Source organism: Elaeis guineensis, chromosome 7 (genome assembly GCF_000442705.2).
Source record: "Elaeis guineensis isolate ETL-2024a chromosome 7, EG11, whole genome shotgun sequence".
Taxonomy (NCBI): domain Eukaryota; kingdom Viridiplantae; phylum Streptophyta; class Magnoliopsida; order Arecales; family Arecaceae; genus Elaeis; species Elaeis guineensis.
Genome location: NC_025999.2, coordinates 77,377,552 through 77,403,669, shown reverse-complemented (window position 1 = coordinate 77,403,669; position 26,118 = coordinate 77,377,552). Strand labels below are relative to the sequence as shown.

Genomic DNA, 26,118 nt, shown 5'->3' with positions numbered 1-26,118 from the left:
CCTGCGGCGTCTGACGTGCATGCGAAGTAGAGGGTCTGCATATCCAGGCCTCCACGAAGGTTTATATCAGATAATTTGGGATTTGATCTCTAATTTCGCTACAATTCATGTAAGGATTCAATCCTTAAATAAGTAGAATATTAAAGAAAATTCTTAGATGCAACCTGGGCATTCTGGAGGGAAACTGTTTCCTCTCCTTCAACAAAATTAATGGCGAGGGTTGGATTAAAATATGGAGTTTGTTTATTTTTTTTTGAATTAGATTTGGGCATATTGTTGATTCAACTAAGGTTAGTTTAGGGTTGGATTAGTAATATTTCAAGTATTGGATGAAATTTTATAATGTCTAATAAATAGCATATGCAAAAAATTCTAAATTATTTAATTATTTTTTAGAATATAAAATTTAGTTGTGAAGTAAGTTTAAAATCAATTGACACCTCTTATGGGGGTGACGTAAAACATGCTACAGTTGCAAGACTATAGTAAAAGACTTATGATGATACTTTTTGGTACAATCGATATGGTAAAAATGATATGCCTCCGTGATAGTGCAGTTGCAATACATTTGTTAATACTATATTTTCTTTACTAAATATTCATATTTGAAAAAATTTAATATATCTATTATCTCAAGGTATAAATTAAACAGTGTTGTTGAAGATGAGATTGGTACAATGATCTTTATAAGTTTTAGAAAATTAGCTCCATAATTAATTAGTGTCCCAATACCTAATTATACAATTGACACAAAATATGACAGATTTAGTCTAGTAGTTATTATCGGAAACATCCTCAATGGTACTGCATGTTTCAAATTATATTTAGTTTACAAAGTTTCGATATTAGCATGTATAATTTTAAGATCATTAACATATTTTCAGAAAGTGAATCTAGACTTGATAATTTGCTAAAAAAAAATCTGGCTCTAAACCTTTTTTATTTCATGTTCAATAAAGATCTTTTATTTCAATGGTTGAAAAACAGATTTATACTGAATTTTTTCAAAAAACAACTCCTAAAAAATCGCCGAGCACAATCTATAATATACCTTAATTATTATCTTTTCTCTTTTTTTTATTTTATTGGAGATAATTTAATTGCAAAATAATATGACTTATTTCTTCAATTATTTTGATTCGTATTTTATTATGGAACCTTCTCAATTTGATAGTACTCTAATAAATTTTTTGGTATTCATATTTTCAATTTAAATAAAGAGATTATGAAAGATGAAGATTAGTATAGATATTAGTTCATTAGTTAATAAAAATATTATATATTATATTATATGAAAAATCTATATATTGATGAAATATTTTAAATTTTATCTTTGATTTCAGTTAAACCCCACCGCCGCAAAACATGGTTATATACTAGTTTTATAATATACAATATATTTATTAATTTAAAATTTAAATAATTAATTTAATATATACAATATATTTAAATAATTTAAATAATTTAATATATATAATATATTTTGAGAAGGAGACAAAATAGAATAACAACAGTTCTGAACTCGGATGGGGACAATGTCACCGACACTGAAACTGCAAGGAATGTTTTCTTTTCCCATTTTCAGAGTAGGTGGCAGACCCAAGTGGATATTGATGAGGTGGATCTAGGAACGTCACCTGTCACTATTACTTCTGAGCAGAATCTTAATATCATCAAAGCAGTGTCTGAGGAGGAGATGGAGGAGGTGAAAAAGGAAACGCATCCGGATAAAGTGCCGGGACTGGATGGTTTTCAGGCCTTCTTTTTTTCAACACTTCTGGAGAATTGTTAGAAAGGAGGTGATTGAAGCTATTAAATACATCTTCCGGGAAGCTATCATGCCAGCTTGTTGGAAAAATACCTTTGTTTCCCTCATTCCTAAGAAGCAAAATCCAGCAGCAGTGTCTGATTACCGGCCAATAAGCTTGTGTGATATTGTATACAAAGTTGCGGCTAAAATACTGGTTAACCGAATGAAGCCAATATTACCTTCCTTAGTGTCCGGGGAGCAAGGAGCTTTTATTCCGGGCCGCAACAATCGAGATAATATATTAGTTGCACAAGAGATTATGCATTCCCTTATGCACGCCCCACCAAGTCGTTGTTTGATGGCCTTCAAAGTAGACATGGAAAAAGCTTATGACACGGTTCATTGGCCTTTCCTTTTACAGGTTCTTAAATATTATGGATTCCATTCATGTTTTATTACCTGGGTTTCAAACCGTGTCATAAATTTTCAGATGGCTGTCTTGGTTAATGGGTCTCCAACAAACTGGTTTCAGACATCTAGAGGATTGAGACAAGGGTGTCCTCTTTCTCCGTATTTGTATATCTTGTGTTCTGATATGCTGTCATTAATGTTCACCCAGGCGGTTCAGTGGAAGCTGTTGAGAGCTTATAGAGTTGGAGCTGGATTGCAGGTGTCGCACATCTTTTATGCAGATGATTTACTGTTAGTTAATAGAGCTTCTATTAAAGATTGCATATGTGTCGAGGCTATCCTTGAGGCTTATTGTAATATGTCTGGGCAAGCAGTGAACCTCCGCAAAACTTATGTCACTTTTAGCCCCTCAACTCCATGAAGTATCAGGAGAAACAATATGTTTTATGTTGCAGGTAGCTGAAAAAACAGGGACCTGGAGGTATCTGGGAGTTCCATTATCTGGGGATAGGTTATCGGCAACTGATTACAGTTTTTTAGAAGAGTCTACTGCCAAAAGAATTGAGAGCTGGACTTGGAAAGCGCTGACTTTTGCTGGAAGAGCCACTCTATTGCAGTCAGTGCTAGCTTCATTACCATTGTACATTTTGGCCTCTATTCATGTTCCAATTGGTGTTTTGGAAAGTATTGAGAAACAACATAGAGCCTTTCTGTGGGGGCATGCAGAAGACAGGAAGGGGTTACATTTAATCTCTTGGAAAAAAAATATGTTCGTCGAGACAGAGTGGAGGTTTGGGATTGATTCCCTTATTCAGAGGAAAGAAGAATTTTTGTGCAAGATGGCTGCCCAATTGATTTTGAATCCTGAATCATTATGGGCAAAAGTGGTGTCTGCAAAATACAAGTTTAATGGAACATGGACTAATTATGTTCAACCAGCTCGGTGCACAATTATTTGGGCTAAAATAGTGGAGCAGGGACCTAAGATCCAGTGTCATTTTTTGTGGTCTATAGGAGCTGGTAATTCAGTTAGTGTACTTAATGATCCCTGGATTACACCTGTTCTATTGTCCAGGTTGCCTATATACATTAATATGGATGTCAACTGTGAACAATGGAGGGGCCGAGACTCAATAACAACTGAAAGGCAAGGGGATGAGAGTAAATTACTGGAATTGTTTCCTATTGAATCAACCAATCTGATAAAGACAATACCTTTGCCTCAGGGAGATTGGAAAGATCAGTTAGGATGGGGGACAAGTAGATCCTCAAAGGTGAAACATAAGGAGGTCCAAAGAGTTCTGCATGCAACTATGGAAAATCCACCTAATGACTGGTTGACTTAGCAATGGAAGGTTCAGGTGCCAATGAGAGTTAAAATGTTTTGGTGGAAACTGTTGTGGAGAAGGCTGCCATGTAAAACTCTGCTGTGTCACTGAAACATCATACAGGATGATCAAAAAGACTGTGACCTCTGTAGTGGTGTGAATGAAGATTGTCAACATATTCTAACAACGTGTATATGCTAATCAATGTTGGCAGCACTTGAAGGACCTATGTGGGATGAATGTGCAACCATCTTCTCTGCCGGAACTTGAGCAGCTGGTTTTGGATGCTCAAATATCTACAGATTTGCAACAGTTAGTGCTGTGCTTGGTCTGGTTGCTTTGGAAGGCCCGTAACAATTGGCTGTTTCAGCATATTAACACTTCTCCTTCACAACTCCTACAAACTGCTTTCTTTTATTCCCCTATTTCGTCTCAACAGGGCGGATTGATCCAGCCTGGGAATAGTTTATGGAACTGGGGTGCGATAAATTCTGTTAATCTGAATCCTAAAAAATCAGTTTTGGTTTGTTGGCTCCCTCCTCCCATAAATGTTCTTATGCTGAATTTTGATGCTTCTGTTAGCCCGGAGGGTTGTGCTGCTGCTTTTATTATTCGAGATCATTATGGCCGGTTAGTTCGACAGTCCATTATGCTGAACTGGTTGCTGCTTGGATGGGATGCAAGGTTGCTATTCAAGAGTTGCATATTACACAACTCTGGATAGAAGGTGATTCCCTAACAGTGATCAAATGGCTCACACAGAGTAAACTGTTCGAGGAGTTACCCTATCCTTTGTTACAGGACCTGTTATCATGGAAGAGGTCATTACATATGTGCCGTATCTCTCGTGTTTTCAGGGAAGCTAACAGAGCCGCTGATTGCTTAGCTAATAAAGCTAGGTTTTCAGATTTTTATATTGGCCCTACTGATCCGCTTCAGTCTGATTTTTTAGATATTCTTTGTTCTGATTTCAGAGGGACTGTGTTTGAATGAGGATGATGCTGACATACTTTGAAACTTTTCATTGTTTTATCAGTTGGTGTTTGAATTTCCCAGATCAGTGTTGGGGCGTAACCCATGTGCTGAAATGTTGGGACATTGTCGGCTCTGAGTTCGCTGGTGGCAAAACAAGCTTTTATTTATGGAATCATCTTTCTGCTGGGTATCTGGTTACAGGTTCTTCATCCCTTTATTACTAATGGGGGGTATTGGCCTCTGGGAATAAAAATCTTTATCGCAGAGCATTTCTGGGATCTGGACTGCATAACTGCGCACCTCATACTATTCTCTTCTCCAGCCCCTCATATGATAGTATGTTTATTTTTGTACAGGATGACTGAAGGTTCTTGGAACCAATGGAGTTCCAAATTCAATCTCAGTTCAGTCATGGAATTGCTGGTATATACACTAATTGGAGACTCTCAGTTTAAATGCTTTCAATACCCTGAAATGGTTCTGTATCAAGTTTCCACTGCTGCCTTTTGGTATGCATATGTTAAATCTCAGCAGAGGACCTTAGAAATGCCTGATTCTATTTGCTGTTACTGCTGTGATGCTGTCCCTGTATTCCTCCTCCTTTGTATCTTTTTTGGGGTGTTTGTGTTCAGGTTCCAGGTGCTACTTTTGGTCTCGTTATATCCGTTGATGGGATGGGTATTTATGTTGTTTTAGGGGTCAGTGGATTTTGCTGTAATAAACTTTGTTCTTAGTTTTTATGCTAGCTTAGTCTTCCTTCATTTACCCAAAAAAAAAAGCAGAAAAATTGATAGATAGGGCAAAAGATTAGAAAGAGATCCCATTTAAAGCACTGTAAGACGAGTACAGCTCCGGGAATAAGAACAAAAGTGGAGGGTGACTCAAGTAGGAAGATGGTGTCCTTCAACGCTTCGATCTCGAGCTCTAGAAGAAAGAGGTGGACGTTGAGGAGCATGATGGCCGTCTTCATGGGATTGGTCCTGCCCACGCACAAATGATGACACGAATAACGATCATTTTAAAATCTTGCTTGGGTTTATCCGTTACTTTGTTCGAGAAACAAGATAAATCTACGAAAACAAGCATTCTTCTTATCAAACCAGTTGAGCACAAAGACGTGCACACAAATTTTACGACAACCTCATGTGAGGGTTTCCATGTTAATAATACTATTTCCTTCTCGTCTGAAAAGTAACCTCATGATTAATCTGATCATACAAAACTCTGAATTCCTATTGCACTTTTTTAAAAAAAGAAAAATCAAGCTCCAAAAGAATTACTCTAGTAAAAAGGATAAGATCGGAACACTCATAAAACACCGTTGATCAACCATATTTTCATACTTAATCAAGCTGCTTTGTCCAATCAAAGGCCTCCCACTCCAGGGCAAAACTAGCAACTGCTTGCTTTTGCTTCTCCACCGGTTCATGCTTCCGACGCCGGAACATGTCCTCCTCAGGCAGACGAAGAAGCCCTCTGATTACATTTAAGCCAAACCCACTGCTAAAATTACTGTCATCATCTATCACATGAACAAATCCCCTGTCAAGGCCAAATTCCACATGGAAATAGGCAAAGTTCTGGGGTATCACTTGGCGCAGATTCCCGCTAGTTGGGATGAGCTTCTTCATTTCATGCTGGCCCCACTCATCCTCTGCTTCTTCGATTGCCTGACAAGATATTCAAACTTTTTGGATAATTTATATGCGTTTAACAAATAATGAAGGACATGGGCATGCAGTGATATCAGGAATATTCTAATAGCACTGTTTGCATGTTACATCATCTTTACATTTTCCTTAACAAAGGTAAAATCAGTCATGCTCATCCACAGTCAAAACACTGTACAATACAGCAAAAATTATAATGACAATGCATAGAGTTTCAATGAAATTTATCACTTATAAGCTTCATCATTGCATAGGATACAGTCAGTTAACTCCAAAATGATTATTTGCATATAATCATGAGTAATGGTTTTGAAGCAGTCTGTTAGGAATATCACTGAATAATAGTGAATAACCTTTCGATGACATCAAATGAAGGAGAATAAATGATATCAAAAGTCGGGTGACTATCAAAGTGACAGTGTTAAACTGGTATATAGACGGGGAGGCTTGAAAGCATTTTAAAATGGAAGAACTAAAATATGATTAAATTAATCAAATGCAAACAAGAACATGAAAACATATGCAAGCATGCTTCCTAGCTTCTAGATTAATATGCATATCCTACTCAGATATTTGGCTCATACAAGCAGCAGGTAACATTGGAAAAGATAAAATGAGCATTAGAGTTGGAGGTAGAAGATTAACATCTCGATAAAATAATGCAAAATGAATTGTTTCTTTGCAGAAAGACGTAAGAAAGTTTCGCACTAGCCTCAGAAACACCTAGCAATATCTTCTAACACTGACAAGACAGCATTTTGAAGAATATGGTTAAGTTACTAACCTTTTTGAAATATAAAGGTGCTTGCTTTGCAACCTCATAGGGTACAGGAATACACTCAATTAAGCAGTGCCTGCGTTGCTTTGCCAAGCCTATAACAGTTTCAAGAAACACCACATCCTTGTCCTGTCTAGCAAACATCTTTAAGAGGCACTTCTTGAAGTTACGTAGCTCCTCCCACACATTCTTGTCAACAGTTCTGGTTGCAGCCTCATGCTGCGTGGCGTAAAAAATGCATCGGATAAGATCAACATGCTTTAATGTAAAAGAAAAACAGCAGTCATCACAATAAAGACAAGATAATCTTGGAAAATTATTTGTTAAAGGGATACTATAATCTTCCAAAAGTATGAGAATTGAGAAAATGATTGCATCTCAGAAAACAAAAATTTGACAAGATAAAATGTTGCTTCAGCAGAAGCATTGCAACAAAGCATAGATAATGTATCTTAGGCTTATGGAAGTAGGACATGAAAACTGAAAAATACATAGCGTATTCCAAATAGGAAAATATCTCACCTGCAATGGCAAAATACAACAATGGCCTTGCACAACAGGTTGCCATGGAGGTAGCATAAGGTATGTGAAATTTCCTATGGAGACAACAAGATGTTTTGGTCTTGAGGGGTTCTCAAAACAGAATTGACAACGCTCTTGTTGTGTCAAGAGTCGCCCTGGAATACTTCTTTTTTCTTCAGGCACTTTCTCCTTTTTACGGTTTTGTTTTCTGCTGGGAGCATCATCAAAATCATATTCATCATCTACCCTTCCTGACAAGCTATATTGTCTGTTGTGCATTATTTTCTTGGCAAGATGCAAATCAGCATCATCTTCCCTTCTCTTACGTTCATTAGATATCTGCCTCCCAACAAACCTACAACCAAGTGAGTGTGAAAGATAAGGGAAAAATAAGATTCCATCTCGATGTGAACAAACAGGAAACTTTATCACATAATTACAGAAATAGAACGTCATTCAGTAAAATGCTGTCTAGGGCACTCTCCACTGTCTTAAATCTTCTTAGATGCTGGAAACATGAGGCAATTAAGAAATCTGACCATGTATCATCGGCCACTTTTGGCTATTTTACCAAAATGAAAATGTAATTTACTTTTGGTGATTCAAAATGCAATTTAAATAACTTCCTATTTTCTCACTTGATCAATGCTATTGCAAGCTGATAGACAAACGCATATAATGGTAAAGAGGTACACATATAATGGTAAAGAGGTACATAAACCTAAAAACAAAGAATAACCAGTGGAAGACATGGTAATGCGATGCATCTCCCTACAGTATGAAATATGCTTGCCAGTAGTATTGCTATATTGAATGAGAAATGAACACATGCTAATGCGATGCATCTCCATTTGAGAAGTAACACACATAAAAATTTAGATAGGCCTGCAAAATACCTGCTTGTACTTTGCTCAGATTCCTGTTTAAGTATTTTAGTGCCAGTATCTGGTCTCTCGGCCATGGCCTCCATCTCTTTCTGGAAAAGAAAAAAAATATATCTGGTCAATTCTGAAAGTTCCTGTCAGATAACTTCTCAAGAGCTTGAACCAGCAAGACAGTGTATTTGCAAGTGACAAATGAGCATTTAATCAATATGAAATCTCCCTTGCTAAAAAAAGTAGAAATTCACTTTTGACTTTGTAAATCTGTATTCACCATCTTTTTATATGAAAAAAAGGCAAATTACTGCCTAACTAATCTATGCATTTTTTTCAACACAAATAAAAGTTTGATTTTTTTCCACCTTCAAATCCATTCCTCAACACGAAACAGATGCAATTTAGATTAGAACTCCACAACATGAGTCATGTCCACACACATACACAATAAACAGACCCTATATTGACAGGATAATGAACATATTCAAAAACATTATTGCAACCCTGCTCCTGTACTCCGTGAAGGTGTTAACATGAGCAAATTTGTACAGCATTCTCTAAATTTTCCTCAATTATTATGAAATAGATATAAAAAAAATAAAATTATAGGTAATGATGGTAAGAAAAGGACTAATAGATCCAATGTCTCACCGAAAGTTTCTCAGCCTCTTCATGCTTCCCTTTCATTCGAAGCTGCAGCACCTTAGCTGCTAACTGATTTGTGGTCAATACTTGTTTATTGGCTGAAGACATTTCATAGGAGCTTTGTTCCTTCAAGTCCATTTCATTTGCCTTGTGATCAGTTGCCTCCATATTTGTATGAGAGTCATCAGAAACAGCAGCATCATTTCTTTGAAGACGAATGATATTTTTCATAAAACTTCCATCATTTGCAAATTTATTTACACCAGACATAGCTTCAGCAATAAGTGACCTATCCTCTGAAGACATACTCCGACCTTTGTTCCTTTTCCATGATAAAGAATCCTGCTTAGGCTTTCTCATTTCAGGATGCCGAAAAGATACATCATGTAAATAATCTCGGCTGCCACTGGGTGCGTCTTCATCACCTCCCTTCATTCCACCTTTTGCAACAGCATCAGAACTTTCTGCTTGTCTCATCTTTCTTCCTTTTATAGCGCGTAGATGAGCATGTGCAGGGGCAGCCCCAGAAGCTGTCACAGATGCAGCCAACTGGTTCAAAGAGCCCCATCGTTCTTCAACAACCTGTACAAGGAAAACTGTCATCATTGGTAACAAAAGCTGGTGTTATATTTAACTGTATATATCAGAAGTTGGCATACATCATCAAGTTTTCGTCCTTCACGAGCTGCTTGCTCTTTTGCACGCTTTAAGGCTTTTAGTCTCCAGCTAGCACCACCATCACCAACAACTGAAGAAGAAAGAAGCTGGTTGTGAGCCTCAGAAATGGAAGCATCATCTGGGTAACCACTTCCATTATCTTTCAGATATGGATTCAATTCTTTTGGATTTGTTCTCTTAACCTGTTCAAACCAAAAAAAAAAGTGATCAACTCAAGGCTGCTTTCCATATTGAGGCAGCAGAGACACTATAAATCAGTTATTGATATGTCCATTGCAGGCAAAAAAAAAAAAAAAAAGCCAAATTCCACAGAAGAATCAGCTGTTTAAAAACATCCAGAATATTTCTCTAGTTATTAGCACAAAGTCCTAAGGCCTAGGTGTTACACTCATTAATTTTAATATTAACTATATATCCATAATTAAATAACATATCAAGCTCAGAGTTTCAAGACTAACAGCTTTGTTTTATGAATAGGGGCATACTTGTTTATACCTAGATTTAACATATATCATGTACATCATGTTATTTATTTTTTCTTAACAATCACGCTGACAAAATATGAATACAAAACTACATCCTGTTTTGCCATAAGATTCCTATCAAAGTCCATTGACATGGAAATTGGAAGCATCGTCAAAAAAAAAAATTTACAGTGACTATTTTAGAATGTTAGTTTTACTATGGTTTTAACTAAATGTGTTTCAATTTTACAAAATATAGGTTTTTTGTAAAAACTATTTGAAGCATCAATTTTACAAAAACTGCATGCCTCATTAATTAAGATGCTTATCTTGAAAGAATGAATTATGGGTTCTACCCCCATATAGAAATTTACCAAGTTAAAGATAAGTTCCTATTTTCTGGTTCATGCTTGATCCTATGTGGAAACTGGTTCAGATTTAGTCCAAGTTCACCTTTGTTCAGTTTATAAATGGTTCAGGTCAGATCTGGGTCAATTCTGGTTGTGCCTGGGTCAATTTGGGTTTGTTCTGTACCTCTAAACTGGTTGGGCTGAAGAAGTTTAGAGTATTTCTGTTGTACTGACAGGTGTCTTGAACACTTACCTAGACATAAGTTATTCCTTCTAAGGTGTTGAAAGCTGCCTAGAAAGCTGTTAAGGGCTGAACATAAGCCCAATTCTCTCTATGTCAGAGAGATTAGAACCCAAAAAATCAGAGGAAAAATCTCTGCAGAAATTTCATCAAGCTCTTCAACTTTCTTATATCCTTTCTAACTTGTTCTCCAACTCCTTGCTCTTGCTTACAAATATCTACCGATATGCTGCCTAAATTTTATCCAAATTTAATGGATTAAAAGCCATGTCAGATTGGATATGAATGCATGGAACAACAGGTTAGTTTGCTGTCCTAATGTCCATAACAGCCCAGTAGCAAATTTCTTGACTATAACCTTTTGTGTGTTATCTCAAATTTAATACTTAGATGGTGAATAAAACCAAGAACCAAATGCTTAAATGGACTGAAATTAAATTTTGTTTTTGGGACGCTAGTTTGACGCTAATGCAAGCATAATATTAGTAACAGGTTCCATGTAATGACGGACTTAATGTGAGCATAAATTGAATTAAGCTTTTTAACTCTTCTCGGACCAATCAGACTAATCCTTCCAACCTTTTTAGTTCGACTTTGAGCTCATCTGAGCTGATCCTATTTGACTTGAAACTCAAATGCACACCATGAAATAGATGACTATCCTCTCCACCTTGTAACATATTGTGTAAATCTTGACGCAATATCTTTTATCAGGTACTTTAATTTAATTTGGCTTAATTCCTACATTTTCACCCCACTTGCATTAAGAATATTTTAAATTTTTTTGGGACCATAGTGCAGATTGTGTATGGTCATTGAAGGTTTGCTTGGTGTTTGCTCTCGTGGTGTCCTAGGTACATGCAAACTTCTGGACTGTGCTAGCAGTATGCTAGACTGGGTTAGCAGCACCCTGGAACGATATGACCTGTAACCCTGTAAGGCACAGCCTGGTCCACTTACCAGCTGGCCTAGCAGTGGCCCAACTTGGTGCCAGACAGGGTCCACATGTCTGCTTCCAAAGTAAAGAAGGCAAAGCCCCTGTTTCAATACAAGGAGGCAGACTCCTATCCGGTCACAGATAGGGGTTAGGAAATCCGGCCTCCACTGGCTATTTAACCACCCCAACACCCCCTCTTCAAGCTACACTCAAACCCCCTTCCTTCTCCTTCTTCACCTCTCCTTTTCTTTGAGTTTCGCTGCTATCTGCCACCATTACTGTTGTCGCGGCAAATCACCATTGGAGATGAGGTAAATAGAACACGATGCACGCATCTCCCATCAAGAGCCATCGCCGCCTGGCTATATTGCACCAGGCTGTATTACATCAGTGGACTGGATTTTCGCTGCAAAGACCATCTTGCCCATTTCTTTTGGCCAAAGGTTGTTTTTCTTCTCTTTTGCTGGCCACCACTATTAGTGCCACTAGGGTAACAAATGGATCAAGGTGCATGCGAGCTACTTGAGCTCGGCTCGAGTCCAAGCTCGACTCGACTTAGTTATTATCAAGCTCGAGTTGAGCTCCGGTAGCTTGAAATAGATTTTCAAGTAGAACTCGAGTAGTAGAATATTCAGCTCAAAAACTCACCAACATACTTGAGTTTATATATATTTTTAATAATATAATTTTTATTTATAATATATATATATATATATATATATTATTAGTAGGCTCGGTCTCGATTTCAAGCTCGAACTCAAGTTCGAGTATGGCTCAGTTGCTATTCGAATCTAGTCGAGTCAAGACGAGTTGAGTCAATCTCAAGTTTTGCCTATTTTCATTGAGCCGAGCTCGAGTTTGGGATATTAAGGGTCGATCAATCTCAAACTGAATTTCAAGCCCGAGTATTTTGAGTCGTCGAGCTCGAGCTTCCAGCTACTTAACTTGACTCGATTTGATTGCACTCCTAAGTGCCACCATCAGGCACCACCTCCATAGCCATTGGTCCTCCGATTGCCAATCACTACTATCACCGGACCACCAGAACCCCCACGATATGCTTAAATGGAGAAAAATTAAAATTTTCTTCTAGGACTATAGTTTGATGCTAATGCAAAACATAATATTAGTAATAGGATCTGCATATTGATGGACTTAAAGTGAGCATAACTTGAACTAAGCGTTTAACTCTTCTTGGACCAATTAGACCTATCTTTCCAAACTTTTAGTTGGACTTCAAGTTCATCTAAGCTGATCATATTTGACTTGAGACCTGAATACACACCTTGGAATGGGTGGTTATGCTCTCCACCTGAGATAGGTAAGCATAACTCCTTGTGTGAATCTTGAAGCGATACCTTCGAGTGGGTACTTTAATTTAATTTAGTCTAACTCCTATAGTTTCAACCAACTTGCATTAGCAATATTTTTTTTTTTTTTGGAGACCATAGCTGACTGCAGATGCGTATGGCCCTTGAATGGTTGCTTGGTGTTTGCTCCCAGGGTGTCCTATGTGCGTGCACACCTGTGGACTGAGCTAGCAGCACACTGGAATGGGCCAGCAGTATCCTGGAGATGATCGGATCTTAAAGAGCGTATGGCCACCCATACACCACCAAGCATATATGCAGATCTTTTTGGACTAACAACCTATTTTGCAGCTGACTGGATCGATTTTATCTTGACAATTTCCAGCACCCACATCAGCCAACATAGAATGACTAAACTATAAAAAAAATCAACAAAAATGGACCTACCAACCTCTCAGAATATAGCTAACTAAATTCTCAGAATATAACAATCACATGTCAACCTGTAGACGGTTTAACCAATGATAATTATGATGACATATATTGCCACCTTTAGCAGTGATTGTCTCCTATCTGCATGAATGCCACTTGTTCCAAGGAAATAATCACCTGCTGGCCATGATAATTATATTTGAGGATAATAAAATAAACACAACTATGATCGTTAGACTTGGTTAAAGACTTGACAGAATATCTGCAAGTTCTATATGCTGCTACTGTAAAAGAGGTATAGTTAGTGCAAGTAAATTCTGCTCTATGGCCCCACTAGTGTAGTACTGCATTGATGACTATGCAACTAGTCTACATGTTGGAAACACATGCTCCTCAAAGATCACTGTATAAAGGGAACGACTATCCCAAGCTTTCCCCACAATCTTAGGAGCCTGATTCTGGGGGAATGAGTCATCAATTATAGATCTAGGTAGAAATGATAACACCACTGCATCTTCAAGCCAATACCTTTAATGAAGCATTACAAGAATACAGCAAACTACCTACTTGCCACCAAAAAATGATAGCACCCAGGGTTAGGATTCTGGTTCATCTCCTTAAAGAGCATTAAAACGAACTGCTCAATCATTAGTTTGTTGGTCAAAACAAAATGATACCTTTTGGCACTTTTGATCAAGGCATATTAGTGTTTCTTAGCAATATTATCAGATCCTTGGACAACTTTCCAGCACAAAAGTCTGAATTTTAAGCTTAGATCAGCAAGATCATTCCTGATATTAATTTAACCAAAACAAATATCAAATTGGATAGGAAAGATGTAATTCTTATTACCTACCTTAAGAAAACTAAATCAAATTGAATCACATTTAGAACAGAAACTTAACAAATAATAACCCATAATCAGAATGCAGAAATCCGCAGAATATGGAAGCATTGAAAAACATGATAGAACATTAAGAAAATAATGTAGGGAATAAACATCCACCCATCCATTGCTGATGTCAAGTTAACCAAAATAAATATTAAATTGCATAGATTAGATTTAATTCTTATTAGCTACCTCACAACAACTAAATAGAACTGAATTACATTTAGTACAGAGATTTAACAAACAATAACCCATATCCAACATGCAGAATACCAAAACATCCAAAAAGCTAGGAGAACATTCAGAAAATAATGCACGGTGTGCATAAACATCCATCCATCCATTAAGAATACAGTATCCTTGGAAAAGATAAGAGAGCATTAAGAAAATAATATAGGGTATGCATAAATATCCATACAAGCACACATAAATATGTAGATCTATGTATTTTTCTGTGTCTGTCAGGGGAGATCACAAAAAACACAAGCTCAGAATGTGTGCTGAAGAAAAAAATGCAATACATGAAGGCAGAATGATAAAGAGAGATTGAAGGATGACAATATTGAAGGGTAGGAAGGATATAACAAAAAGAAGTCATTGGTGCGATGTGTGTGTTGCTCTGGAGGATGCAAAAGCACCACATAAAAGAAAGAAGCAATATGAGGGTAACCACAGTAACACATGATGAAAAATCTTAGTAAAATCCATTTTTCTCAATCTCAAAAAAATCTTATAGGCTCATAAGAATCCTAATCTGCGAGTGTAAGATAAGTGAAGAAATATTTTTATGTAAATGAAGAAAACAAAAAGAGTGTGTGGTTTCAATGAATGAGAAGCGGGTTCAGGAGAGATGTCCACATGGAAACACAGATGAACAAAGTGAGAGAGAGGAACATGCATGTGTCAAAGGGAACAGCAATACAGAGATAAGGGAGGAGCCGACTCTTCGAAGCATGCCACATCAGCCATCAATAAAAAATGGTATCTTGTGACCCAAGGGACCTCACTGAAAATTCTCTACTCTTAACTGTCTCTCCCTTTGATCTAACTCTCATGACTTGTCAACTGACACCCATGCGTCATTCAAGTCATCATGTGGCAAGCATATGACTAAGAATTCAAATCTCAAGAATTGATATTATACCTAATAATAGTAGTAGTAGTCAAGGTTCGCGGACTTGGTTCCGGAACCCATGCCTGCCGGCTGACGGTATGGGTTCGTACCGGACCGAAGTAGTGCAAAAACCGACACAGAGCAAAGGAAGCGAACCGGGAAGAGAAAAAGAGAGAAAGAGAGAGAGGGGGGGAAGAAAAAAAAGGAGAGAGGAGAAGCCATCGAAGAAGCCGCTGGAGGGCCTCCGACTAGTTGTTGTGGCCGCCGAACGGCGCACTCGACGCCTGCGGCGCCACGGGTGTAAAATATGGGTGATCGCCCCTATTTCATGGATTTTTTTAAAAAATACGGATTATGGTAAAGCTAGCAATGAATTTTTCGGCTTCACTTAAGTAAAGCCAACAAATCCATTGCCGGCTTTATTATTTTTAATTTTTTTAAAAAATCTCAAAAAGTGAAGCCGACAAACTGATTGCCTGCTTCACCATTCATCGACGTCTTTAAAAAAATATGATGAAGAAACAGAAGCGGTCACCCCTATTCCACGACCGTAGCTCCGTCCGTGCATTTTCCGCCGTCTCGTGGCCAAGGCGGCCATTCGGCGCCCTTCGACAACCTCTCCGACGACTGCACAACCCTCCAGTACCATCGCTCCCCCTCTCTCTCTCTTGCTCTGTCGTTTAAAAGCCCTATCGGGCGACATCGAGCCGCGAAGCCCTCCAACGGCCGTAGCGGGCCATCGCCAACCTCCGACAACATCGTGATCTCTCTCTCTCCCCCTCCTCTCTCTCTCTCTTTTCCTCTCTCCTCTGGTGTACCATTTTTCTCGATCAAACCATCCCAGTTCTCCGCCGATCCGACTCGGTATGAGGTGTACTGATCGGTTCAGACCGATACGGAATTCCATGATAGTGCTAGTAAACAAACAAACAAATAAATAAATTGTATCAAGCAATATGGGGTCGATATGCCTTGATGATGGGTAGTATGGACCCAATTCAATTGATTTTGAGTCTTCCATACTGCTCTGTGCTGGAATACCTTGCATTTCAGTCTTTGACGACTTAAGTCAGTCTCTAGCACCCCCCACCCCAACGAAAAAAAGAAAAAAAAACACATCCAGTATATAAAGTAGGATATTATAACTGCATGAAAGAGTTCGATCAAGGCATTAAAATATGCATCAAAAAAGAGGAACTAATCAAATTTCTCCATATGGTTGCATAATTCTTTTCAATAGTGTTAATCAAGTAGATCACTTTGAGATTATCAACTATAGTGTTTAAGCCTCTAAGTGTTAATTAAGATCTCTACTACATCTCACATAAGCTTCAATGTCCTTATCCTGTCATGCATATTAAAAATTTCGGCAATTCTAGCTCACCCCTACATTCTTCATAAAATGCTCTGATGTGCATTCAGAGATTACTCATCCTCCACCATTAACATCTTTGACCCTTCAGTCATTCTGTACTTGGTTGATACATCTCTTCTCATGATGAAACTCTCTCTCTCTCTCTTCTCATGATGAAACTCTCTCTCTCTCTCTCTCTGCCCTGGGCTAGCATGGAAACCGCAGAGCGTGCAGCACATGACTCAAGTTTTAATTTATTAGTTGCTTCATATATAGAATAAAAAGTAGCAGAGAATTTCACTCTTCATTACCGTATTACTGGTGGTTGAAATGGATCACTTCCATGCAGAATTGAATTTATATGAGTTTTTTTAGATCAAAAGGCTTTCAGGCTTGCTAAGAAGAAAGAGGACAAGGAAACAGAATGAGGAATAACAACAGTTAAAAGGAATGCATGCAAGCTTCCAGATATGAAAGTCATCAAGGGTTAGTGTGCTAAGCTTCTCGAACAGTTGTCCTTCCTACTGAATTTGTCCAATAACCATAATCATAAAACCTTATATCAATTATTTGGTGTTAGCTTTTTGAATCCCATTCACCAAGCTATGAATGGTAGTTGGATCCATTTCATACTTCGATATGCTTTTACTGCTGGTGGTCGACCTAACTCCAACCCTCCCACCTGTTTCATCCTACTGCATTCAATCAAGGGATTTATAGTTCTTTTATTTGCTTTAACCACACAGTCCATAATAAATGATTAACCAATTATTCATGACAAGGCCATCTCTCTCTCTCTCTCTCTCTCTCTCTGTGCGCGCATGCGCGGCGCGTGCTTGCGCGTGTGCGTGCACATGCGTATGTGTATGTATATATACATTTTTGTGTGTACATACATACATACCTATGTATTCATGTAGACAATCAGGTGCAGTGCACATGTGTGCTTCTTTTTATCTTCTTTCCAGTTTGTATTTGAACAATTCATAGGTCAAGTGAGTGGCTTTTTAAATCCTATTGGATAAATGAGTGGCAAGGCCCTAAGGGGATCTAATAATTAAGACCACCTAACATACAAGGCTCACCTATTTATGTGTAGATTTTCATGCATAAATGATAAATTAAAAAAAAATCATGAGACCTTTTTTCTCTTTCGCCCGCATTGTTGATATCATGCTTAGGGAGGAGGGGCATTTGACAAACCTTAGAAATTGTAACATTGACACCTTAGTTTGTTGGTGCTGAGAAATTGACTAAGCTAGTTCATATCACTTTACTGAACCCTAGATACTTTACATACTTAATCATATAACAAAACCAGGCTGGCTTAAATAAAGTAGAATGGCCTTTGCATTTCTTCCAATATGGTCATCAATTTAGAGAAAAGAGAGAATGCAAGAAAGAAGAAAAGATACAGAGAAAGTAGCTTAGAAAGTATCATGTAGCACAAAAGAAAAATCAAGTATGTTTCCAATGATTTTGGAGGACTCGTGTGAGTGTAATGTAGTGAGGACAGTATTTTTTTCATATTGATGTGGATCTAAAACTCTATATAGTCAAACCCCTCATAATATTTGGGGCATTGTTAATGCACTGGATATGTATCACTTGACATCTTAATAGATTCTTCATTACCAAAGAAATGAGTGAAAGGTAAACTGAAAGACATTGTGATGCAAAATTGAGACAATGTTTCTAAACAAATTTGCAATGAATATAGTACAACAAAGAACCTCTCAATATGCTTCTGAACAGAATTAGCTTCACCTCTTCAACAATAGGCTTCTTTGGCTCATCCACTTGCATCCGATTGCTGTCCACCTTGCTTCCAGACCTCAACATCCACTCAAGCCCCAACTCCTTCCTCACAAGCTCCTTGTCATTCCGGGCAACGAAGTCTCTTTCATCATCTTCATCATCTATAATGAAAAAAACCCACAAGTACAGTAATTACAATCCCCACAACTTCCATAGTTTGAGCAACACAAGTCAAAATAAATTCAAAAAGGAATTTTTACCTGAGAGATCATTCTTCCCCTCATCCCTTTTTCCTCTGCTCTCCTTCCTTGGTTTCCTCCTCCCTTCCTTCTTCCTCTTATCTTTTTTCTCATACTCCTCGGATGAATAAGAGTCCTCCAACAAGCTCTCCCTCCTCCTCCTCCTCCTCCTCCTCTTAGACCTTCTCTCCTCATCCCTATCCAAAGTGCTGTCACTGTTGCTCTCCAACCTTCCCTTCTCTCTCTCTGAGCCTTCATCATCCTCATTAGAGCTGTCAAATTGTGAACTCCTCCTCCTCCTCCTAGACCTTCCCTCATCCCTATCCAAAGAGCTGTCACTCTCGCTCTCCAACCTTCCCACCTCTCTCCCTAGGCCTTCATCATCCTCATCAAAGCTATCATATCGTGAGCTATTCCTCTTCTTTTGGTTCCTTTTCAATTTCTCATCCTTCCCCTTCCTGCTGCTCAAATTCTTCCTCTCCCCATCGGAACCATCAGAGTCTGAATTGGACTTCTTCACCTATCAAAACTAAAACTTTACAAAAAAGGAAGAATTCAAAGGGACGAAAAAAAGAAAAGGAACAAAGAAAAAGACAAGTACCTGGCAGAGCTGATCTCTGGGTATAAACTTGATTCCAGAAAGCATTTCTTTTCCCCTTTTTAATGTATGGCAGATTGATTGCGAAGGAGGTTGGGTTAGGGATCGAAAGAAACGTCACTAGGGCGGCCAGGGAGGACAGCAATCAAGCCTTGTTTTTTGGCGCAAACAGGGGGCGAAATGGAGAGTGGGGGAGGTTTCAAGGAAAGTAGGGACCTGGAGGAGGGAGACGAGGCAGTGGAGTTGGGAAGGGGGTGGTTTAAGTTTCAGAAACTGTCTCTCCTTGGTATTTTTGACCAGCACCAAAGTAACACAGCCTGATGTGTTCCTAACCCTATCGCCAATGAATCTGCAGTGTGAGATAAAGCACACATGAAGCTTGGATAATTAAATTTAAAATAGTTAAAAAATCAAAAAAAGATTTTATGAAATATTTTAATATAAATTTTAATTTATATAATTTTTAATTTTATCAAGAAAAACATCCTAAAGCTAGAGTTATGTCAGAATGACAGAATCTATAGCCAGTAATAAAAATAATATATGAAATAACAATTCAAAAAATATTCTTACTTTACTTTTTTCCTTGTCTCTAATCACATATATCATAATATAATAATAATTATTATGCACACAACTCCCCCCTCTAAAAAAAAAAATCCCCTTCTTTTTTCTTTTTTTGATCCGAGACTTCTTTGTTTCCGTCGCATTTGATTGCTAAAAGTTAGCCACCAAGCCACCACAATTCACAAGGTGGGAGAAAATGTTATCTGCTTCTTAGAATACCTAATCAATCTGCTGAATGAACTTGATAAAATGGTTTGCTAAAAGATGTTTAGCAAGAATAATTGGAGTAACCAATTCAAAGACAGTATTCACATTATTCCTGAATAAAGTATGAGTATAACTTCCATTATAAAACTTATTTTTTACTGGATTTTTTTATTTTTTATTTTGAACAAAAAAGATGAAATTTGAGTTCCTTTCGAAAAGGATGATATTTTATATAGAGAAGCAAACCTTCTCAGAATAATCCTCTCCTATATTAGATGTAAGGAAGTGAAAAATAATATGATGGCCCACAACTTTCCAATTATTGATAGAAAATAATGGAGCTTTATATACCAAAAAATAATGGAACATTTGTATGCATTTCAAAGGTATTATTTTGCTTCAATTCTATTTCATCTTTTAACTCTGTTGGTAAAGCAAATCTAGAAGAACAAGCAATTCACAGCAATGAAATCACAATTTTTTATTTGCAAAGTTGAGCTCACGTGGCCAAATCATGCAATAGAAATACCCAAAAACTATAAATATCATAGGCTTTTTTATGAGAAACTCTGTGACCAACATTCTAATAATAGTCGATAGGAAGGGTGCAAATCTCTTCAAGCTAGTATTATGTGATCTAAAACCTTAACATAAGGGAGATAATGTCCATCTAGGCAAGGTCAAAAGTGTACACAAAGCTTAAACAATGGTACACTACCACTGGTCAATGCTTTTGGTATCATTTTGGCCAAAGGATCTAGGCTTTGGATTTCATCTAGGAGTCATTGTTGTGATGTAAGAACTTGTTGATAAGGCAAGCCACTATGGAAGTCTTGGCAAGGGATCAGGAATGGCAAAGCCGACTCTGGGATTTAGGAAGAGCAATAATATCCTGACATGATGCACTCTTTTTTTGTTAGGGCTCTTTTCCCATAGGAATTTTGTAATAATCCTATTGATGCCTCTAAGAGCCCCGCCAACTATTAGCCAACCAATAGACTCCAAAAACCTAATTTAATACGGAATGGGTCGACAATGCATATCAAGTTTAACACCACCCCCTCCTATCATGTGCCCTAAAACATGCACATGAAGGGATTGTCAACAAAGGCAAAATAACATGACAAGCATCTATCAAGAAATAACTATGAACGAATTGAATAGATAACTAATTAGGAAGGTATTTGAACTCATACCTCTAGCAATCTAAGTGCTGATAGCATGTCACTCAACCAATGAAGCCCTAGAAGTTTGGACTAATGGGGAATTGGTCAACAATTACGCCGGGCTTAAGAAACTCAAGAATAAGGATTCACACTTCCACGTACCACATTGACTCTTTACTTTGTAATAAAGAAAAACCATAAGTAGAAGTAAGGAGACGTTTATTAGCAACAAAAGCCCCAAAATAAGTAAAGGCCAGCTTCCCGAGTTAATATTTATGTTTCTACTTCCCGAGTTGATATCCATGCTTCTACAAATGAATATTCATTCGATGAAATGAGTTACTATACATTTTTTCTCAAGAAATAAATGTCATCATAATAATAGATGCATCTAAGGAGAGAAACAAACATAGCATCTATCCTTGTTAACCATGTATATCTTATCAATTTTAATTCCTTCATTGAACTGTAGACACCCTACGCATCCACTCCGTTACTCTCATGTCTCCCTGGATACTTACAAGCTTGAATGGCTAGCTTCATTATGAGTTAGATCTAGCTAAAACCTAGAGATCTATTTCCATCCCTTTTTTCAATCTTCATCCTTCATTATTATATACAATCAATTACTAGGGGCACAACCAAGTGTTACAAGATGTTTTCTATTTATTTTAGCATTTTTCTATCATGTGCTGCATTGGACCTAATTCCTGATGATGTTATACTAGCTTCAACTTCTAGTCGAAACTGATCTGATCATAATCAACACCTATCATCACATCCCCTCTGCCATCCATCAAAATTTTATAAAATTTGGAGCTCCTAGATCATTTAGATTGTCACTTGAGTTGCCTTGTTGGGTTAAAAGCTTAGTTTGGTTACTAAGTTCGCAAACTGATGTTACCTATTATTTTGACTCACCAATCTAAGAAACTGTGTCTATTTTATGCTCTCTTCTTAAATCCTGATCATTAGAAGTCACAATCCATGGTAAAGCCTAACTACCTATCACAAGTTGATACTTGGCCTTCAATATATTCCCCATTATCTGAAAGAACATTTTAGAACTTCATGTTTGGACCATGTGTTTAAATTTCTCCTCTTTACAATTACAATCCACTCCTCCCTCTAAGTTATGAAAGGCCTTTCGAAACCTTAGGAAACATCGGCTCTTTGATATTAGGAGCCCTCTTAGGTCCAGATCTAGGGTTAGAGAAGAGAGGAGAGCTTTAATCCATAGAGAAAAATTCTCCCTCTTAATCTCCTTCTCTTGGTTGGATCCTCTTAATTCTAAAGGAGGCAAAGCTCCAAGATCCAATTAATTCATGGAGCAAGAAGGCACTAAAAGAGCTTGACAGGCACCCAAAGGGTGAGAATAGGCTTCTCATCAGCCAACTACGCTAAGGCTCTTCCCCATTACTTTCAATATTTTGATTTTCATGTAATAATTATGTAATACTCTCAAATTACTTATACTTTTGCTTTTATAGAATAAATTCATCATTGTTTGAGTAGATCTAACTTTTCTTGCAGTAGATCTACAAAATTTCCTGCTTGTTACTGTAGATTTTAGCTTTCTTGCATCTCTTCTTCTTCTTCTTCTTTGTTCTGGCATTCTCTCAAGTTTCCAAATCTAGATGGAGATAGGGTTCAAAGCCTTTTGATCTCCACCCCCTCTACGACAAAAGATCCACAAATCTAAGCCCTGAACCAACTGCATGAAATGCAAGGAGGATAGAGACCCCAGGGTGCCTCAGTTCACTAAACTAGCTAGAGCAAGGGCCACTTGAAGTAGTTTTTGGTCTTGTAGGTCAGCAAAGTCCCCGTGCTGTTTGGTTGCCTGCAATTTGCACATTTTAGATGCAATTGGCTTACAGGCAGCCAAAACAAGTGTCTAAATGCTTATAAGTACAACTGGAGGCTTTAGTTCAACCACAAAAATGGCTCCAAAAATTTGTAATGGAAATTATAGCCAAACTTGGCTGCAGTTCCAACTACAAGAAATCTTGTATTTGAGGATCTCTTTGGAAGGGGTCCCCTCACAACTCCAACCATTAACAATGAGCCAAATACTATAATAATATTATAGCATTTTGTTATTGTTATTATTAATGAGCCAAAATACTACTTTACTATTTGAATTTTGAAATATCTGTCTGATATATTTTTATCTTTTGCATTCTCATCTTTTAATTTTTAAATTCTAAAATTTTATATTTTCTGTATATTTAAATCTTTATGCCCATTGAAAATTAATCAAGGTTTATTAGTTGTGGCAAAGGCAGGTTATGAACCCAAGTTTCTTATAGCTCATAAGAGTGCCAACTAGTGTAGTTGATAAAGTCATTAGGGGCAAGTACTATTACCTAAGTTCAAGTCCCAGACTCGCCTAAATTTCAATTGGGTTTTCTCCTATCCTATTTCGCAAAAAAAGTCCCTTGTAACTAATTGTAACATATACGCATCATGAATTTAAAAAAATGACTCTCACATACTTAGGAATATTATGTAATGTAACAGCTAAAAAAGTAAAGCTAATTCATGTCAGAGTTACTAAAGCCAAGTCTCTTAGAACAAAATTTCCCATCATATTGATACACCAAACATGTACAATGTTACAGCCACTCCCTCAGCCCCCTGCAGCAACCCCAAGCACTAGAAATCAAGTAAAATAAAAATAGACAGCATAAATATATAAACAATAAAGGATTACTGTTCCTGATTCTTGGATCATTGAAGTGTGTGCATGTGTGTGTGTGTAGCATAAAATTAAACAAAAAGTTTTTCAGAAAGCAAGAAAAACCTAGAAAAGAAGAATGACGTACAGGAAAACACTGGGTTTAAAGATCCCACCAATTTCCATCACAAGAAACCCAAAAAAAAAAACTGTATAGAAAAGTACCCTTATTTGGTGCAAAAATCTGAGAAGAAATGCATGATCATGCTGATTTAAGGCAAAGAAGCCAGCATCAGAAGAGAAGAAAGAAAGAGGGTAAAGATCGATTCTTTCTGAGATAAGCTGCTAGAGAGAGAGAGGGAGACAAAAATCCTTCTATCAAGACATAACGATAATGGAAGTGACAGAGAGAAAGGAAAAGGAAAGATCTCTTTAAGCCAGAGATTAGGCAATGGGGAGGGTACCTGCAAAGTATAAAATCTTACTACCCGAACCCATCCCAAACCTGATTACAAAATCATCCAAAAATCCTAAAACCCATCCCATTACAAAAATGGTAAACCCACTGGGTACCTGAACCCACCTGCTGGTCTTGCTTCTATACATGTATCAAGTATATGCCCAATCATGTAAACAATGATGAAGTACTCAAGTCAAATTGTTTTCCAGTTCCACAAGATTCTAACCTAAAACCTAGAATAAAATAAATAAATAATTATTAATTAATTACTAACATGCCATGCTGATTTTATGATGACAATTTATTAAAGCCACACCAACAGATTTTGATGTCCATAGCTACTGCTAGCCATTAAAAACACAGAATTTAGAGAACCACTACTTTGTTTTCTTTGATTCCCACACGTAATGACTGATATATACATCAAAAAGAAGTGAAGAAATTGTTTTTTTAACTGACTACAAGGTAAAAGTACACCAGCTACCTCAATCAAAAATTTGTTTCTCTGATTCCGAGCATGACTCCTACCCAACCTTTCAAAACAATTAGACCACCTCCTATCACACAAAGCTAATGTTCATAAAGTAAAGAAAGGGGCATGCTAAACCATGAGCCTTGAGTTTTTGTCTCTCTCCTGTGGTGTCCGATGCAAGCTACCATGACACATATTTGGCCCTTGAAGTTGAATAGCGTGAGAAAAGCCTTGTTCATGAATCCACATGAGAGTTCAGAACCACCATGTATATGGATTTGGTATCATACACATATTATCACATCACGAGAACAGAATTCCATAAATTGAAATTTTGGAGCCAAAGAAGAATCCTTTCGATCAAAATCCCCCAAATCACACAAAATATCATGCTTCTACCAAGATTAAGCTTTCAAAACCTCAAGGGACCAACTCACACCGCCATAACTAGCACAAAGACCAATATGCTGAGAAAAAGCCCCAACCGGAACCTAAGAAACCCCTCCGATCTCCCTCAGGTGCTCTCCTTCCCCACAGATCTCCCAAAAAAAAGGATGAAATGAAAAGCAAAAGAAATGATCAATCTATGTGGGCAAGATCTTACCTTTCAATTTTTTTCGTCTTTCCCTTGTTTTCGTTGATTTTTCCTGATGTTTTCCCCGATTTTTCCTAAATTTTTTTCCGTCCGCAGGAGCCTCAACCGAACGGGAAGCTTAGACGTTGCGTCCGGGTTAGTGTTGGGTATTTGTGGAAAAGAAGTTAAAGATATATTTATTCTATTGATCAACAAATAAAGTTTATAAAATATATATAATCGGGTTACAGTGGATATCCGAGGAGCAAATCTAAAATCCGTTCGATTTTTAAATAGATATTAATTTTATATTCTAAAAAAAATTCTGCTCAACTACCATCTCTAGTATAGATCAATGAGAAAGAGAGGGGTCTCACTCCCATCCAAGTCCAAGGGCTTTATTTTCGAGCCTACATCGAGCCAAGGCTCAGGGTAAGCTCGAGTCAACCTCAGTATTTATCTCAAATGATGTGAAATTTTAAAGGACGTAACTCGATCGAATTGGACCAGATTATAATGTTGAACCCAAACCCCACACAATAGAAGATCAAGTTGGATTGGTCAAGTCCATGATCAAAATTTTCAACTCAATGAGCCATTTAGGTTAGGTTGGATGCATATATAACTCGACCCCAACCAAAAAATTTGAGTCTAGATTGGGTCCAAGTTAAATT

General features: G+C 37.4%; 2 protein-coding genes across 4 annotated transcripts; one reads left to right on the top strand and one right to left on the bottom strand.

Moving 5' to 3' along the window:
* Positions 1 to 1,745: 1,745 nt before the first annotated feature.
* Positions 1,746 to 5,198, top strand: LOC140859326 (uncharacterized). Its single transcript, XM_073260983.1, has 9 exons — positions 1,746 to 2,147; positions 2,241 to 2,534; positions 2,617 to 3,435; positions 3,704 to 3,817; positions 3,929 to 4,066; positions 4,174 to 4,388; positions 4,526 to 4,651; positions 4,821 to 5,052; positions 5,097 to 5,198. Exons 1-9 carry the CDS (start codon positions 1,746 to 1,748, stop codon positions 5,196 to 5,198), a joined length of 2,442 nt encoding a protein of 813 aa, XP_073117084.1.
* A 337-nt stretch (positions 5,199 to 5,535) lies between these two features.
* On the bottom strand, positions 5,536 to 25,629 carry LOC105048945 (uncharacterized). Of its 3 annotated transcripts, none has more exons than XM_019851983.3 (10): positions 25,475 to 25,629; positions 19,325 to 19,670; positions 18,745 to 19,243; positions 18,494 to 18,645; positions 9,617 to 9,817; positions 8,964 to 9,539; positions 8,331 to 8,410; positions 7,435 to 7,789; positions 6,919 to 7,131; positions 5,536 to 6,134 (listed from the first exon to the last, which is right to left on the bottom strand). In XM_019851983.3, exons 2-10 carry the CDS (start codon positions 19,367 to 19,369, stop codon positions 5,808 to 5,810), a joined length of 2,448 nt encoding a protein of 815 aa, XP_019707542.2. In that variant the 5' UTR covers positions 19,370 to 19,670; positions 25,475 to 25,629; the 3' UTR covers positions 5,536 to 5,807. The 3 variants fall into 3 exon arrangements, with proteins under 3 accessions (XP_019707542.2, XP_073117241.1, XP_073117240.1); XM_073261140.1 differs by having other exon boundaries at positions 18,494 to 18,636; XM_073261139.1 differs by lacking the exon at positions 25,475 to 25,629 and adding an exon at positions 24,883 to 25,377.
* Positions 25,630 to 26,118: the final 489 nt, after the last annotated feature.